Below are 16789 nucleotides of genomic sequence, written 5' to 3' on the forward strand. Positions count from 1 at the left end.
GAGGGCTCAGAGCTTTATGAATCTCCCTGGACTCGGAGCACCGGCCCCCGGACACGGTGCTGAGGTGAAAACGGGCTAGTGGTGCTGAGTCGAGATGTTGCAAAATGTTTGCGAGAATGGAGGTAAGGCGGCTTGACTATTTATAGTGAATTTTATCTGCACTTACTCCTACCCAACCTTGTTAATAAAACATCATCTGCATCCAAAATCGCCTACTTCCATACTATATAGTAGGGGGAAATGAGTATGAGTCATGAATAGTTTGTCCGGAGTCTCAGTCTGCAAAAAACAGTAGGCGAACTTCCTGTATGGTTTATTACTTCAGTCGAAATTTGTGAGGGTGGATCGTATGGACACTTTCCTATCCCATGATGCCATAGGAGCTGAGCAATGGTCCAATTATATAGAACGTACTGTTTTAATAAGGTACTTATTTAAATTCATTACGTACGTCACAGTGTGTGATTTCAGACACAGCCACTTCCGTTTTGCATTAGTATGTCCCAGTGCGTGCATACAGTTTTGCTAGGCACTAAACTATACATACTTTTCCATAACAAGAACAATACATACATTAAGAGCATAGTATAAATAGGAGAATTGGAACGCAGCATATGTGTTTGCTCCATATCGCAGCGACATAAAAGGGCAGATAGTCCATAACCGCCTGACAGAAATGACTTCGGTCGCAGTGTTTTACGTTTAACTCATGCGCAGTACATAAATGTAAGTGTTTTCATTATGTTTCAATACTGCGTTTTCAAAATGAAATATCACTGTGATCATAGTCTAAAAGAGATGGTCCAAAACAGGTTAGAAAATAGCCTAAATTATTAAAACTTTTGTTTTAATAATGAAGATTGGTATGCTAATACGTTGATTGGGTTCCCTTCCATGAGCAACCCAAACAGCACTGAATCCAGTAAATGCGAGAACATCCCCTCCATAAAACCAGAAGAAAGTTGGAGAGTTTGCCGTGGGTTTAAGGCAGATTTATCTGGTACTCATTACAGCAAAGAGACTAGGGAAATTAATCAAGCTCCCCGACTGCTAATGACTGCGGATTTGTAATGCGGTTTGAGCGTCTGGCTCGAATTCCATGTGAACAGCATTCATTGAAGTTGATTGGACTGATGTTTCTGAATTAGAAGTAAATCAGATTGTTGCACACTTAAGTGTCCGTTTTAGCTGTGATTGTACATGCAGATTGTAGTTTGTAGCACATTTGTTTGTTGCCCGCCTTTACTTTTTTTTGTTACAATGCTGTGATGTTCGTACACCTTGCCAAAACTGGTGTTTGTCCGTTATTGGATTTTTGTGTACAAGGAATAATAGGGGTCACATAGACATTCTGTGTTATCGGGTCTAACAAACGAGCCAGCCACGCATATCGCTGAGTCAGATCGCCATAACAACGCCTTATGAATATGAATGAGGGCAGACTGCGTTATTTGCATGAACGACTACCCTTCACAACACCACGGCTACTCAAAGCGGCATGTTGTCATGCATAAATAGGTATACAAACTGAATAAACACGATGTAAGACAGAGCCAAGCAGACAACATTTATTTCCAGCCGTGCTGACACCGCTACAAGGCTGTCAATAGCACATCTGCTAGAGGAGGTGAGCTCTCCCATGAGGGTCATAATATTACGCTGCGTATAACCAGCCTGATCATATAGGGATTACCACCGTAACTAACCTTTGCTCTGTCTTGGTGGGTGGTGATTCAAGGCCATACGTGTGTCATGTGCAGAATCATGTCCACTTTGGATTTATTACCTAGTTTGAGACCTATTGATCTGTTGGAGCCTTTTTCCACCGGCGTGTCTTGCAAAGAAAAGAAGACTTCTGGCCAGCAGGCATACACTATGAGATTAGCATCGATTACATGTTTTGTTTCATGTGATTAAGATACACGGCCATCAGAATATGAATGCGGAGTTAATCTGGCACATTGCATAGCCAGCCTTTTATCACTGAATAGCCCTTGATTGCTTTGGCATATATCTCAAAGTGTTACAAGCGTCTCACCCTGCCTCATTTCCTTAAAAGGATCTTCATTCATTTTTATTTTCCTGTGTTGTCAATTCGGTGTAATCTACACCAGTGTTCAATTTCCGTATGGGGATTGGGGAGCAATCTTCCAGATTCGCCCATTCAGTCTCCAAACTATCAATCAGAGTGACGTTTGGAAACACAGATGCCACCGCTTTAGTTTTCTCCTGTACAACACTAAAATATGCCACAAACAATTATTTATGCAGACTGTATCACAAATGTACGTCTTACACTACAAAACATGGTGTGCTCAATATGTCATGCTAGCAGTAGTCTCGCGTGGCCAAGGCCCACCCAAGAGGCCATATGACTGACAGGTAAACAGACCAATTAGTTTTGTGGCACGTCATGTTTAGAGGCGTGGAAATATCCACGCAGTAACAGACCGGTGTACATTCACGAACGTGTGAAGTTAACATCAACAAGAATTATTCAAAGTTTTTGCCTTGAACCTTGCTTACTTTGTAAGAATTGAGTGTTTATAGTCGATCGTGATGAATTCTTATTGCAACCGCTGTAAACGCGACAGCTAGCTTGCTTGTTGTTTCGAGGCAGACCGTTAAAAAACATGACACGCACGTCTTCCGGAAATTCACCCAATTAGAAGATGACTTTGAACGTGCTGAAGTATTTCCAGAAAAGTGCCAAAGTATAGTCCGACTGCGTCGCCCACTTTACTTAATTTCTGTCATCAGGACGGTCCGCAGTCATACAGTGCGTGAACGCATACATCAGCACAAATTTTTTCCGAATCTGCCGAGTCCATTCGGTGTCGTCCATTGCGTCCATTGCACATGTGTCGAACTCATCTATCATCTATAGTTTGTGTGCGAGAAGGATGCGGAAAGTCAAGTATACCCGGCCACTTTATGCTTCAGACGTTTAGCCAACGGTCCATGGGCGTGACGTCTGAGGCTGAGACTATGCTAGCACGTTTTTCCACTTCAATTTCTTATTACAAAAGTTATACTGTACAAAACAGATCTTTTAAGTTTTATATGTAAAATTAAAAAATGAATACTAATATTATGAAATTTGTATAATGTATAATGTTTTGCACAAAATACTAGGCCTATGTATGGTATAAACCAGTGGTTCTCAAACCTTTTTATTGTTTACTGTTAGCTTCTAACAATGCAAAACTGTGAACAGTACTTTAAAATGAATGTTAATTCTGTTTATTTGAAAGTTGAAGAAATGGACAAACTACTGTAAATGTAGTCCATATAAATCATGTAGTGTATACAAATCTTTCAGTAAAAAAACAAGAATTTGTTGTAGGCTCTTTTGTATGTGAAAGGAGTAACAAGAGCTTTTGCATAAATATATATGTTATACATAATATGTCATCAGATTTCGATGCAATAGAGAGTCTACATTTAAAAAAAAAGAAATTTCCCTTGGTACGTTGAAGGAAAGTATTTCTTATATATTCCTGATGGATGACACACTGCATCAGTCGGCTAGTGTGGAATCTGTTTTCTCTTCTTTCTTGGGTGATTTAAACCGCAGCTGAGATCATATGGGTCTCCACCACGCCTTATTCATTTTTCCACATAAGCATATTCATGTCCCACTGAGCAGGTGTGAGACACAATGCCAGACTGGTAAAGACATCATGCCGTTGCAGCTGAAAATCCCTGAAGAACCTGCAAATGTTTGACAGTCTTTTTGCACATTCTTTCATGTATCATGTGTCTGGAGTAACATCAAATACCTGTCCCATAACTGTGCGTTCACACCGCCGTCGATACCGTCAAAGTGGCGGGAACCTTAATGGTTAGTTGACAAAATACTGAGATCCTGCTTTTTTTTTTTGAGATTGAACTCATATTAGTGCTTTCTATCACGTGTATCCTTCCTGGACAGAGCAATCCCATAATACTTGTACAAATATTGCAATGTGATAAAACAAAGCAAGGAATAAATATTAATACAGCTCAAAAAGAAATGCTGTCTACATAGAATGCTCTATTTCAGTAAGTACGCCACCCTAGAAGGTGCATGTAGTTGTAGGTTTTGGAACGGAGCCAGTGTCTGAGACCATTGTCTTCACAGAAACGAAGATTATTTTTTCTGGCCTTGTGTTTGTGTGCAGAGAAGGTCATAGAGAGATTTGTGGCCATGTTCTGTTGGCAGATAAGCTCATCTCTCTTTGCGTTTGTTTTATTTCAGTGTTACGGCTGCTGAAGGATGGAGTTGACCTAAACACGGTTATTTCCTCAGGAGGATCTCTGCTCCATCTGGTAAGAACATGAGGACAAGCTCTGACAAATTCAGATACACACACGCTATGCCTCTTGAGATTTCACACACTGATCTGTCCTCACCAGAACATCTACTGTAACTGCCCACTTTTCATAACAACATCTCACTGCGCAAGTGGTAAATTATCCTTTCTCTAAGGAGTGAAAACAGTATCTAAACCTCCCACAAATGCACGTAAAAGATCCACATTCACACACTGTAATTCACAAATGCACGCGAGCGATTCAGACTCGCGCACTGTAATTCAGAAATGCGTGCGAGAGATCCACACATACTGTACACAGCGATCCACACGCACTCTATTTGAAAATGCACTCATCCCAATGCATACCTGTACAATCGACAAATATACTTATTTGTACTGTAACTGTGATTTCATGCACAAAAATCACACGTGCTTTGCATTCGGACTAGGGCTGCACGATTTGAGGAAAATGTCACATTGCGATTATTGAGGTAAAAATTGCGATGTGCAATTATTGTACTATTGCTCTTTGTATGACATATCGCTTATTGCTCCCCGAACTCTTTGTAAGTCGCTTTGGATAAAAGCGTCCGCTAAATGACGACATGTAAAAATAAATGTGCGATGGCGCTTACGATAAACTGAGTATAGTGAGTCAATTTGGTTGATATCAAGGAAAATGCACACACAGATAACTGAAAATGCAAAATTTTGTATTTCTCAACTGAGATATACAGTTCAAACTAGTAACAAAAACTAGAATTGCATCTTTGTTGTTACTTTAAATAGTTGTTAATCAACAAAAAAAAATGAGGTTGAATCCTCTTTCTAAAACATTATATTTTATTTAATTACAGTCCGGGGGTCTGGATCTCTAGCGTGCATTTGTGAATTAAAGTGTGTGAATGTGGATCTTTTACGTGTATTTTTGGGAGGTTTAGATACTGTTTTCACTCCATATTTCTCTTTTGTTTGTGTCTACCCTCAGTGTTAAAAAAACAGTTCACATGAAAAGGAAAATAGTTACACATTGTAAAATGTGCTGGATTTCCCTTTCTGTACAGTGGGATTTTCACTTAGGGATGATTGATATAAGCTATGGCATTAACACTTCTGGCATTGCTCTTATTACATATTATCATGTTGCTTTTAAGATAACATTTTATTACAGTGTCTGTATACAGTATGAGCATAATGAAGTTTCTCGATTTAATAGTTGGTGTCTATTACACTCCCACCAGTGGGTGTTGTATAACTCTGGAAAACATTTGATACCATTCAATGACATTGACTTGAATAGACCGCTGCAGCATGCAAGCGGTGTTCTCAAGCAAGATAGATGACTCGATTTTCTGTTGGTTAAATTTATGCCCTAAGAGAGGTGAATACATTTGTAGGGTTCGCCAGTGTCTAGTACATCTAAACAGAACAAATCCAATTTCAGCTTCAGTTTAATTAAGCTTCGGCTTGAGTCAGTGATATTCAACCCAATACAAGATGTAAAACTAACCATTTATTCCCAATGCACTACGCCAGATGTAAACACTGGTCCAGAGGCACATTTGGATCCATCTTAAATATATTGGTTTAGCATTTTGTTTCGGTTATAAATGTTCTGTTGGTTGTATTTTGTTCAAAATTTTGTGTAGCTTTAAAGGGATGGTTCATCCAAAAATGAAAATTCTGTTATCATTTACCCTACCTTTAGGTTGTCCAAATCTGCTAAACACAATGGAAGATATTTGGAAGAATGTCTTTAATCAAACTAAAGAAATCTCATCCCTCATTGACTCCCATAGTATTTCTTTTCCCTACTATGGCAGTAAATGGGGGATGAGCTCTGTCTGGTCACTGACATTCTTCCAAATATGTTTGCTAGTGTTTAGTAGAACAACGACATTTACACAGTCTTGGAGCAACCTGAGGTTGAGTGAAGACGGAATTTTCATTTTTGGGTGAACTATCCCTTTAAAAACTGAAGCAGTAAGTTCTTCTGGACCAGCATTGATTACATCATCCAAAAGTGGTTCTTTTATCAGCCATCTATCTATGCTGTGCTATGTCAGCTGTGTTTTACAGTTCTCATAAAATTTACACACATCTCTGAAACCTTGACATTTTCAAAGATTTCCACTGGATTTGTAATGAAGTCAAATGTTGGAGTGTTTCTGCTGTGTTCTTTATTGACTGGGATTATTTCATGTGATTATCTTCCTCATGCTTTTGTTTCTTCAGTGTGCACGCCATGACAATGTGTTTGCAGCAGAGGTTCTGATAGAGAAAGGACTGAACGTGAACCTGCAGGATGAAGACCTCTGGACCGCCCTGCACGTGGCCTGTGCCTGTGATCATGCTGATATGGTGTTACTGCTGTTGCTGGTGAGGACAGTTTACTCTCAAATATGACCAAATTGACTTCCTTTTTCTTTCATATCTAATATTTAGTTTTTCTTTTATGAGAAAACAAACCCAAAATATTGATGATTGTTTGCGGGGGTGTATTGAGATTTGTCTAATCAAAAAACCTATTTCTTGAGTGGCACCTGACTAGCAAGTCGTGCTTCGTAGCTGTGATGCAACCAAAACGGAGAAGGAGAAAGCCCTTAATATGTCCCGCCGAACTTTCTGTAAGAAACCAAACACACATTGTGCTCTTCGAAAGCATTCTTGGTGTTTCTCTTTGGATGGATCGTCTGTGGCACTTCTCCTTAATGTGATTAAATGGTTTGTGTACTGAAGGATGAAAGTGAAAATAAGATGGCAGAGATGAAAGGCATCACTGGTTGCCTCCCTACACGCTCACCAGGGTTTTGTGAATTTAATGAACTCCTTCAGTAGACACACCAACACCCCCCTGAATAACCTTGTTACATTAGTGAGTGGTTTAGTGTGTGTATGTCTGTGAGTGTATTTGACACAAAATGTGTAGAAAGGAAGATGTGAAACTGTAGTTTCGTCTTTTAAAGGAGCAATCCTCCCAACAATTTACTTTCTATTTATTCTTTACCTACCCTTGTGACCGAAAACGGTTGCCGTAAGTCATTGTGTAAAAATATGCTTTTTCCTGGGAGATCTTGTCCATATAACGAAAGTAAATAGAGACTGGGGCAGCCATCTGATACATTTTGTGACAGACAGGCCGAAATGTACATTATATTTGCTGGAAAAGTTAACTACTTTTTTTGCACATTTTGTCACTGTGACAGCCCCAGTCCCCATTCACTTTTAGCCGCAGACATTCTTCAGAAAGTCCCCTGTGTTCTTCGGTAAAGTAAAAGCTTTCATGACGTGATGGTGAGAGGTTTTTGTTACACAGAAATACACAAGACATAGATGGATTCTCTCCTGCAGAAGAACTGTCTGAAAAAGGCAGCTTAGAGTCAAGTTCTGGCATACGTCGGAAGTGTTTGATCAGATGAGTGTCATTCTTACCAGCGCTGACAGATACAATGGTGTTAAGGATCTCCCCGTGTCTTCAGACAGATGGATAAGATCAGATCAGTGCCATCATTTACTACAGACAAACATAGCCGAACCTAAAATAGAACCTTTTTTGAAGCAATGCATAAATGTATAAGATAAATGTAGGAGGATTTCAAATGCGAAGGTGGGAAAGAGAGGCTTCATAGGGTTGGTTCATGGATCATAGGGTTGGATTTGAGCCATTATATTTTATGGTTCATATCTCATGCACTAGAACATTCATGACTCACCTGTGTACTCCCAAACCATTAATTCATAAGTGTGTCATGTCTTTTGTTTTCCAGAAGCTCTTACTGACACACACTAAGAGTTAAATCCGGGTTATTTTTAGATATGTGACTTCAAAGAGTGCCTTTTCCTGGGGAGAATTTCTACTCCAAATGTTAAAGTGGATAGAAGACGCTCAAGATTATTTCTGCTTATTGGCTCCACTGCAGCACAGCACGCAGATGTAGCCTGTTTGCTCTAGGCATTGATATATGTGCGTGTTTGGGTCTGTGGTATATGATATTGTTGGCATTTGATGTTTGTTTTCGTAATAGTTTATGATATGGTGTATATCCTCACCATGTTCTATATGTACATCAATGAGCAGCATTTAACATTTTTAATGCATTGCAATTTCCAATCAGGCCACAGTTCATGTCAGTTCTTTGACTAAAAAAACAAAGTCATACATTTGACTGTGGAATATGTTACAGAGTTAAAGGGAATGTTCACCCAAAAATTTTAATCCTGGAAAAATTTGTCAAAAGTGCCCCAGAGCGGTTTGCTTTCCTACATTCTTCTAAACATATTATTTTGTGTTCAACAGAACCAAGAAATGTATACAGCAATTTTTCCTACTGTGGTAGTCAATGGTGGCATCGGTTTTGGCAGATCATGTGAGTCTAGCTTGCATCAGCCGATCACATCAAGGTGCTGCTTACCAATGTTAACCTATACTCATACTACACATACGAGACACATACTATTTAAGTTGCCTTTCTCTGCTCCTTATCAGCTGCCTTATCATGCCGCACTAAAAACCCACCTCCATCCCCATCTCCTCCATAGCTGCCTTTATCTGGCGGATCATTTAAATATTGTAACGCTTCATGAACTGTTCTAGTTCCCCAGGTATGGGGACATGTATTGCTGTGCTCCCGCTCTGTCCATGCAAGGCAACATGGAGAGTTTGCCCAGAAGAGTTTCATTCTGCCAATGTTAGAAACTGCCTATTGTTTAAATATTTGACGACAGTGGTCCTGACAGAACTATTTGGTTTCAAGCATTTTTCCAAATATCTTTCTCTGTGTTCATCACAACAAAGAAATGCAGATTTTGAGCAACTCAAGGCTGAGTAAATCATGACAGTTTCGATTTTTGGGTGAAGTGTTCATTCAAGCACTTTGTTGGAGTGACATTGTACCATAATACTCCTGTTACCAAGTATTCGACATGAATAGTTTGCAGTGCACGGTATGTACATATGGATGAAATAATATATATACTCAAAAATTATTCAGTCACTTGCTAAATCAGACTTGCAGTATGTTTGTTTACAAATTGTTTGGACAAATAGGGTTGACATGTAATATTTTTATCTTCAAACTTAGATTTTTTTGACCAGGCAGACGGAATTCCCTGTCATTCGTCAGTTCTGTCACAACCAAATATGCTTTGTATGAGATTAAGACATTTAAGACTACAACAATTATTTTACACCAAATAAATCCTCTAAACCCCTTTTCCTACAAACTTCAGTGGCTTCCAATACGAAAATGAACCATCAGCCTTCAGCCAAACACTATGAACCATTAAATCCATTAAAATAATGTATTTTGCGCTGGTAAATCCAGTATGGATTAATGTTGTTCCCATTTGCCAGAAAAATATTACACCAATAGCACCCAATACATTACCACTAGAGACTCACAGAGACCATTACAGTTTCTGTTATCATTCCCATTTAATCCATTAGAATTTGTGCGATGGTTTCTATAGTTTTTTTCCCAGAAGGGATGTCTGAGATCATCCAGTGTGCACTCATATTTAGGGGACAGAGGATGATCGGTCGTAGTAGTAAAGTGTATTTTTGGCCAGTATTCCTGAAGGGTTCTGTGATTGAAGTGAACTGGCAAGCCACATGGTTTTGATGCTTCATGCTCCAGTGAAAATCAGGTCAGTAGTGGTCTTCAGTTTTACACACACACACGCACACACATGCTATAAGAAGTAGAGCAGGCATAACTGGTGTATGACACACCTTCAGAATAACAATAACGATCAAATTGATTTAGAGGTCTTGTGTGTTTTTTAACTACATACTTTAGATTTGTTTTCAGTACATGGATGTTAAAGCAGGAAATGTGGCGGGATCCACAAGCCGTAGCCAGATATATAGTTCGTTTGTAGGCTTGCAATGAGGAGGATGAAAGAGTTTTCTGGGTGAGGGATGGCTTATGTCGTGATGTTTGTTGGTTTGTTCCGTGGGATGTTCCCTTTAGGTTTTCTGTAGAGATAAACATACTCATCCTAGTCTGATGACACCCCACTGCGCATAATTTGTGCGGGACGTGCTGTTCAATGACAAATTTATAGTATAAATGTTTTTATTTTTCTCTGCTTCTCAGAGCGATGACTTAAAATCCAAAACTGACTGTGGTGATGCATCTACGGTCTGCGTTTCATTAGCAGATTTTTCAGCCCATTTTAAGTCTCAAGCTTCATTTACATAGTCGTTGAAGAATCAGATGGAGCACACGACCGTGAGCGCTGACTCAACTCACCGCTGAGTTAATGGACCTGCTTGACTCTCTGACAACATCCAACATGTTTGATATTGTATTTCGCTTTCAGCTGGTGGGTTGGACTCTTGTGCTCTTGCCAACTAAGCATATTATAAGAAAATAGAAAGCCACATATCAAATGCTCAGTTTTCTTTCACATAGGGGGCATCACCCATGTTAACATCCCGTGACCAGGAACCATGAATAAAACCAAAAATAGTAAATATACTTGCTTTACACCAACATGTGTCAGTAAGACTGCTAGAGTAAAAAGGAGCCAGTTAGATAAGCCTAAATTGCCCGCTGGTGAACCTGTGACCGCCCCACGGTGGACTCCACCGTTCCATGCACTTCCATGCACTTCCATGCACCATTCTCTCATGAGTTCTCCCCATTTGGTGAGACCATGTGTGTAATTTCCACATATCACCTCCCTGTCGGTAGGATGTGACCTCCGTAGCATAGGCTCCTCTCTCTCGAGGTTCCTGCACTCCCGGTGTCCCTCACGGTGCCAGGCAGCCATCTTGTATCTAGAGTAGGACGGCCCCTCATGTGATGACAGTTGGTAAGAGCCCTTGCCCTTATTCAAGTGCTGCCTTACTTTTTTCACTGAGAGATCATGATTCGCGTGCTCACCCATGACTCGCTTTGGCCTGTCAGGGTCCTGCCACTTGAGGTTGTGATACGGCGAAGCTCAGTGGTGTTTCGTATAGGAACCCCATTTGTCTTTGTTACGGATGTAACCTCAGTTCCCTGATGGAGGGAACAAGACGTTGTGTCCTTTATGCCGTAACGCTTTGCCCGCTGAAGCATCCAGGGTATCCTTCCCAGGTTCCTCAGGCCAAAAGGTGAATGAATGGGAACATTCACCAATTTCATTGGCCTTTAAAAAGTAGAATTAGAGTTGAGATTTCAAGATCAAAACCCATCTGTTGGTTCGACACAACGTTTCTCCCCCGCCGTCAGGGAACTGAGGTTACATCCGTAATCAAGACGTTTTTGTGTATGGTTTTATAGCATCTGTGAACTGTGCCATGACACTGTGAAGGATTCTCTTTGATGGTACTCACAACATCTTCAAATATACATGTGTGTGAACTGCTCCTCAGCGCTGTATGAATGAATATTCCTGTAAGTAGGCCACATTTGCATGAGAGTACGCAAGTCTGGGTGCATTGAGCTCTCGTGCGCAGAGATTAAATGAATTGAATGAGTTAATTTACTGCATGGAGACATGATCCTCTCTCACTTACTCTAAAGCTGCCCCTAAATATTTTATTTATAAACAGACCTTTCATATTACACTTCCCTATCTTTGCTATTTGATGACTGTGTCTCTATTAAGAAATTACTCGCACACTCTGGTTCTGTGGAGAAGAAAACAAGTATATACATTTCGTGAATACTGATAAACTTGTCAAATAGACACTCAACTGTTTTTATAAAAAATCCACTATAAATCTAGACTCTTTTTCCTACTATGGTAGTCAATGGGGTCCTAGAATTGTTTGGTTACACGCATTCGTCCAAATATCTTTCTCTCTGGTCAACCAAACAAAGACATTTATACAGGTTTGGAACATCTAGAGAGTGAGTAATTCATGACAGAATAAAAATATTTGGGTGAACTATCCCATTAAAACAAGCCAAACATTTTCAAGTGGGAATATAAATAAATAAACTTTAAACCAAAAGCTACAATTAAATTGAGTATGTTTGCACCACTTTGCAAAACATTCTGCATCCCACAATGCAATGCGCTCGTTTGATCTTACTATAACTTACACTTAACCTGGAAATACAATGCAAGTTATTAGTTCTTGCTTTAATTTATTCTTGGACAGTATAATAGCGGCATCGCACACCCCATATACCCAGGGGCCGCATAGAAGTTTGCAGCTGGATGTCTTGTATGATTGTGGCATAATTGTGAGAGTAAATTAACACTTTCTTCCCCTCTCTCTCTCTCTCTCTCTCTCTCTCTCTCTCTCTCTCACTCACTCTCTTAGTCTGTCTGTCTCCTAATTTTGTTTTTGTTTGTGGTTCTCTGGTGCTAATACTCTTATCTCAGTAGTGCAATATGCAGTTTTTTATGTCTGAATCTCTCACTCCCTCTTATACTTCATAAGATGATAAGGGTTGGAGAGGAATGTTTGTGAGATACCTGGATTTCTGGTTTAATGGGATCTGATCTTCATGAACGTGACATCTTATATACAAATAAACAATGCCCTCTTAACTTTCATCACTGTTCGCTTGATATTACATAAAACAAAGGCAATCTAGCCTGAGCTCATATCTCAGTAATGGGACACGGGCGGCCTTCATCATGCAGATTCGATTAAATGACTCATTTGTCCTCTATGTTTCCTGATGCAGTCAGAGGAAGACGTGGGATGTTGTTTTGTCCTCCTCTCGGGGAGGCTGTTTCATTTTCTACTCTTGTTGGAATGATTTGGAGGTCTGAAGTCATTCCCCCGGCTGTCAGGTTCAGTTACTGTGGCCTCTGAAACACAACTCAGTTCAGCTTCAGTAAGTGTGTGTGTCACGCTTTGCTCATCAAAATATATTTAGATGAAAGGAAATGATGCGGAGACGGGGCAGAGAAGGATCGATAGGGTACATTAAACGTGAATGTTCTGGATGAGCTGCACGGATGCACAGGTCGTGTCCCCAAACAACTATTTATAATTTATAATATCTCAGTATTTTACATCTTTTTCTTGAATTGTTGAAAACACCTTAAAGGCTTCTTTGGATCCAGAAGTATTGGGCCCAATAATTTTCTCCAAAGAAAGAAACAACAACAATTCTTCAATTAAGCATTTCAACCTGATATATATTGGTATAAAATAAATGTTATTTTTAACATATTGAAATAAAATCACACTCTGAATACAAACATCTTAACACTGTAAAAGCATCTAGACGGTTTCATCGGACGCACACGCCTGGACCGAAGTTAACTTCTGTTCTGGTTTGTGTTTGGTTAACGTTTTTTTATTTTGAATTTATAGTAATTTCAATTTGTATTGATATTTTATTGTATATTGATTGTACAGAATGACTACTTAAATCTACTCAACGGTTATTAATAATTTTTAGAAGTCTACCACAATTTTTGTTTGGACCATAACATTTGTTTGTGTTGTGGCCGCTAAAACCGTCCACAGTAACTTTTATCTTCACGTACATCATAACTTTGTACATTCAACCGTCAACATGATGTAGATATTTGACATACCTTATTTAGTATAATGTTTTTATTGATCTTGGTGAAATGTAATGTTTATTATTGGATGTTATGGCCATAATCTGTCTGCTATGTCCGCTGCTCTGCGTGTTTGTCCTTACATCAGTCCAGGTGAATTGAAAGCATTTCCGCTAGGATAAATGAATTACTATTGTTATCAATCACAATATGAGATGTTTTGTGAATGTCCCAAAGGTCAGCCCTTGGCTTGTTAACCCCATGTGCTGGCCTGAAACATCCAAACAACAGAGGCAGGACACTATTAATGTTTCAGGAAATATGACCTTCCTTCACATCACCTTAGATCAATGGAGGTAATTTATTAGGAGCTCTCACCTAGTGCTGGACACCGTTTTGTTCAGTCTGGGCGTGTAGACCAGTCACGGGGGTCTTGGTCACAACGTGATGAATGAAATTGTAAATTCACATTATGGTAGGAAACCATTGTTCGATAAAAAGTTACATTTTTTCATTCTGTACTAATAATCAGAATAAACAATTGCTTTGCTGATAAAACTCTCTAGTCTGCTTGCGATTAATACTCTGTCCTATATACTACATATACACCTATAGATTACAGATGACAAAAACTGACGTTTTTCGTTTTTAATTCAAATAGGATGTATTAAGAAAACGTTAAGGAAGCACGGGCAGAAAATAACATCTAACAAGTGCATATGGGAGAATGGCAAGTGATAATGACAGAATGTTACTACAAGGAAGGGTAAAAAATGCTTAATGCCAAATAGTAGTCTATGTATTATTAATTCCTGCAAGGTTTTAGTTTTTCTTTGTGTTTAAAAAAAAACTTTAACCTAATATGATGTAGCTGTTTGCTTTTCCAGATTGGGGCGCCAAAAGTGAACTGTAAAATAACAGGTTTTTCCTGTAAAATTACATTAAACCCCTGTTTTCTTGTAAATTTGTAAAACAAAATCTGTAAAAAACGGTAAAATTCTGTAATTTAAATAAACAAATAACAGAAAAAGTCTGTACAATTCCATTTTTTTACAGTGTACTTTTGGCCACAACTGTATATTGGTGTCTATCCAACCATTTAAAGTCTTATTTTTGCTTTATAGCTTGAAGTGGTTCATCTCATTTTGTATATAGCCATGGACCTTTATCATATTAATGAAAACCTCAAACATTGAATTGGTACATTTGCTTCTGAAGCTTACGTTTGTACTGCAAGTCAGTGCTGGTGTAGTAGTTTAGTATTCTGATCTCTCGAAGTGTCAAAGAGGACACCGTACAGTTTGTCGATCTAAGCAGGGGGCTGGAGGTGAACCCAACCGCTTCATCAGCGCTCTTCTGGTTTTTGATGGTAAAACACACACATCCTAATCGCCTCCACCCTCTCCTTCACATTGACCCCACCTGATCAATACACACGCACACTCTCACATTCACATTCTTTTCAATAATAGTCCCGTGCAAGGCGGATCAATGGATGATCACCGACACACAGAGAGAGAGAAAGCAGAGCAGTCCATGTCCTCATCTGTCCCCTGTGAGTTGTGACACTGAGGTGTAGTGGGTCATTACTGATGTGAGTTGTGTGGTGTGAGAGCTCGGTTATTAAGGGAGAAGGTCAAGCACTGCAGTGACGCGCTCCTGTGGATCCCTGTCAGACCCGTCAGGGGTCTCTGGAGCTTTGAGTTTATGCGTGTGGCAACTGCTCATAAATGCGGACAAAGAAGCCGCTGATAGTTAATGTTAATTAATACAACGGTTAACCTGGTGCTGACCTCACTGTGAATGACACAGCCTTCCCCGGTCCGAATGTGCTGGAACTGAAATACTAAAGGAGACAATACGCCAGAAATGTGTCACACGCTTTTATTTGTGTCCCAGACTGTCAGAGAAATGCCATTTGCATCTTTAATTAGAGACAGACGATTATATGAGATTGTTGTAAATCTTGTGCAATGATTGGCTAAGGTTTGTTTTGTGATTTAAATGTCAAGCAATTCTCTTTCTCTCAGTCTCGGCAAATGAGTGCATCGCTAATATGTGCACTGTACATCGCTATCGATGGGGCTAGTAAAGCAGCTCTTACCTGCGATAGGACAGGACTCATGGTTATCCCATACATTCAGATTCTGCTTTCATTTATTGGGACTAACAATTTTAACATTTCTAGAATAAAGGAGTGTACAAATACAGATTTATGAGAAGTCTATTCAATTTTGGATACACCTGTGAGGGCACGATGAATCATCAATATTTTTGGTCTGTTTTATTTTTGTTGAGTTGGGGACAATAGTTGAGTTGTGGATGACCTCAAACAGATTTAAAACAATCCCTTGCATGGTTCAACTATTCAGCCGTCGTCTTTTAGGGTATTTTGGGAATGAAATGTAAAGGGGACATTTATTTGTTAGATTTAGTGCTATTACAAAGTAAAAGCCCAAAATACATTGTACCGGTCAAAAGTATCGATTTTTCTTTTATGACAAAAATCAGGTTCCATGATGATACTTTGTAGATTTCCCAGCCTTAATAAATAAAAAGTGCCTCTTATTAACAACTTCAAAAGGAAGTTTTTTGCACCCTTAGATTCCAGAGTTTTAAACGGTTGTATCTATGTCAGACATTGTCATATCAGAACAACCCATACATCAATGGAAAGCTTAATTATTTGACTTAATAAAAATCTCAATTTCACATATTAGTAATATAATCACTGTTAAAGTACTGTCTCTTGTCAAATTTCTTTCCCGTCTTTGTGATATTCACTCATCTAGTTTAAATGTATTCCTGATTCCTACATGCATGAAAATAATTAGCTTTCATTTGTAATCATGCGTCCTGCTTCCCACCCGTATAGAGCCTTATCACAGTCTGGAGTCTCCAGAGACTGAACGCTCATAAATCAAATCAGCCCTCGCCACCCAAACGCCCGACTGTGCACCATAGACCCTATTAACCTGCCCCTATCGTAATGAGTTAGTTAACACACTAGTTTCTGTTCATGCAGC

General features: G+C 39.3%; 1 protein-coding gene across 1 annotated transcript in view; it reads left to right on the forward strand.

Annotated features, from left to right (window-relative positions):
* Positions 1-16789, forward strand: part of myo16 (myosin XVI) — a gene marked incomplete at both ends in the record, with an annotated part of 107178 nt that overhangs the window by 16986 nt on the left and 73403 nt on the right. Inside the window, 2 exons of the mRNA XM_079464779.1 lie at positions 4241-4311; positions 6534-6677. Coding sequence (XP_079320905.1) covers positions 4241-4311; positions 6534-6677 — 215 coding nt within the window. The remainder of the gene's footprint in view (positions 1-4240; positions 4312-6533; positions 6678-16789) is intronic.

This window comes from Barbatula barbatula (assembly GCF_947034865.1).
Source record: "Barbatula barbatula genome assembly, chromosome: 9".
In the NCBI taxonomy this organism is placed as follows: domain Eukaryota; kingdom Metazoa; phylum Chordata; class Actinopteri; order Cypriniformes; family Nemacheilidae; genus Barbatula; species Barbatula barbatula.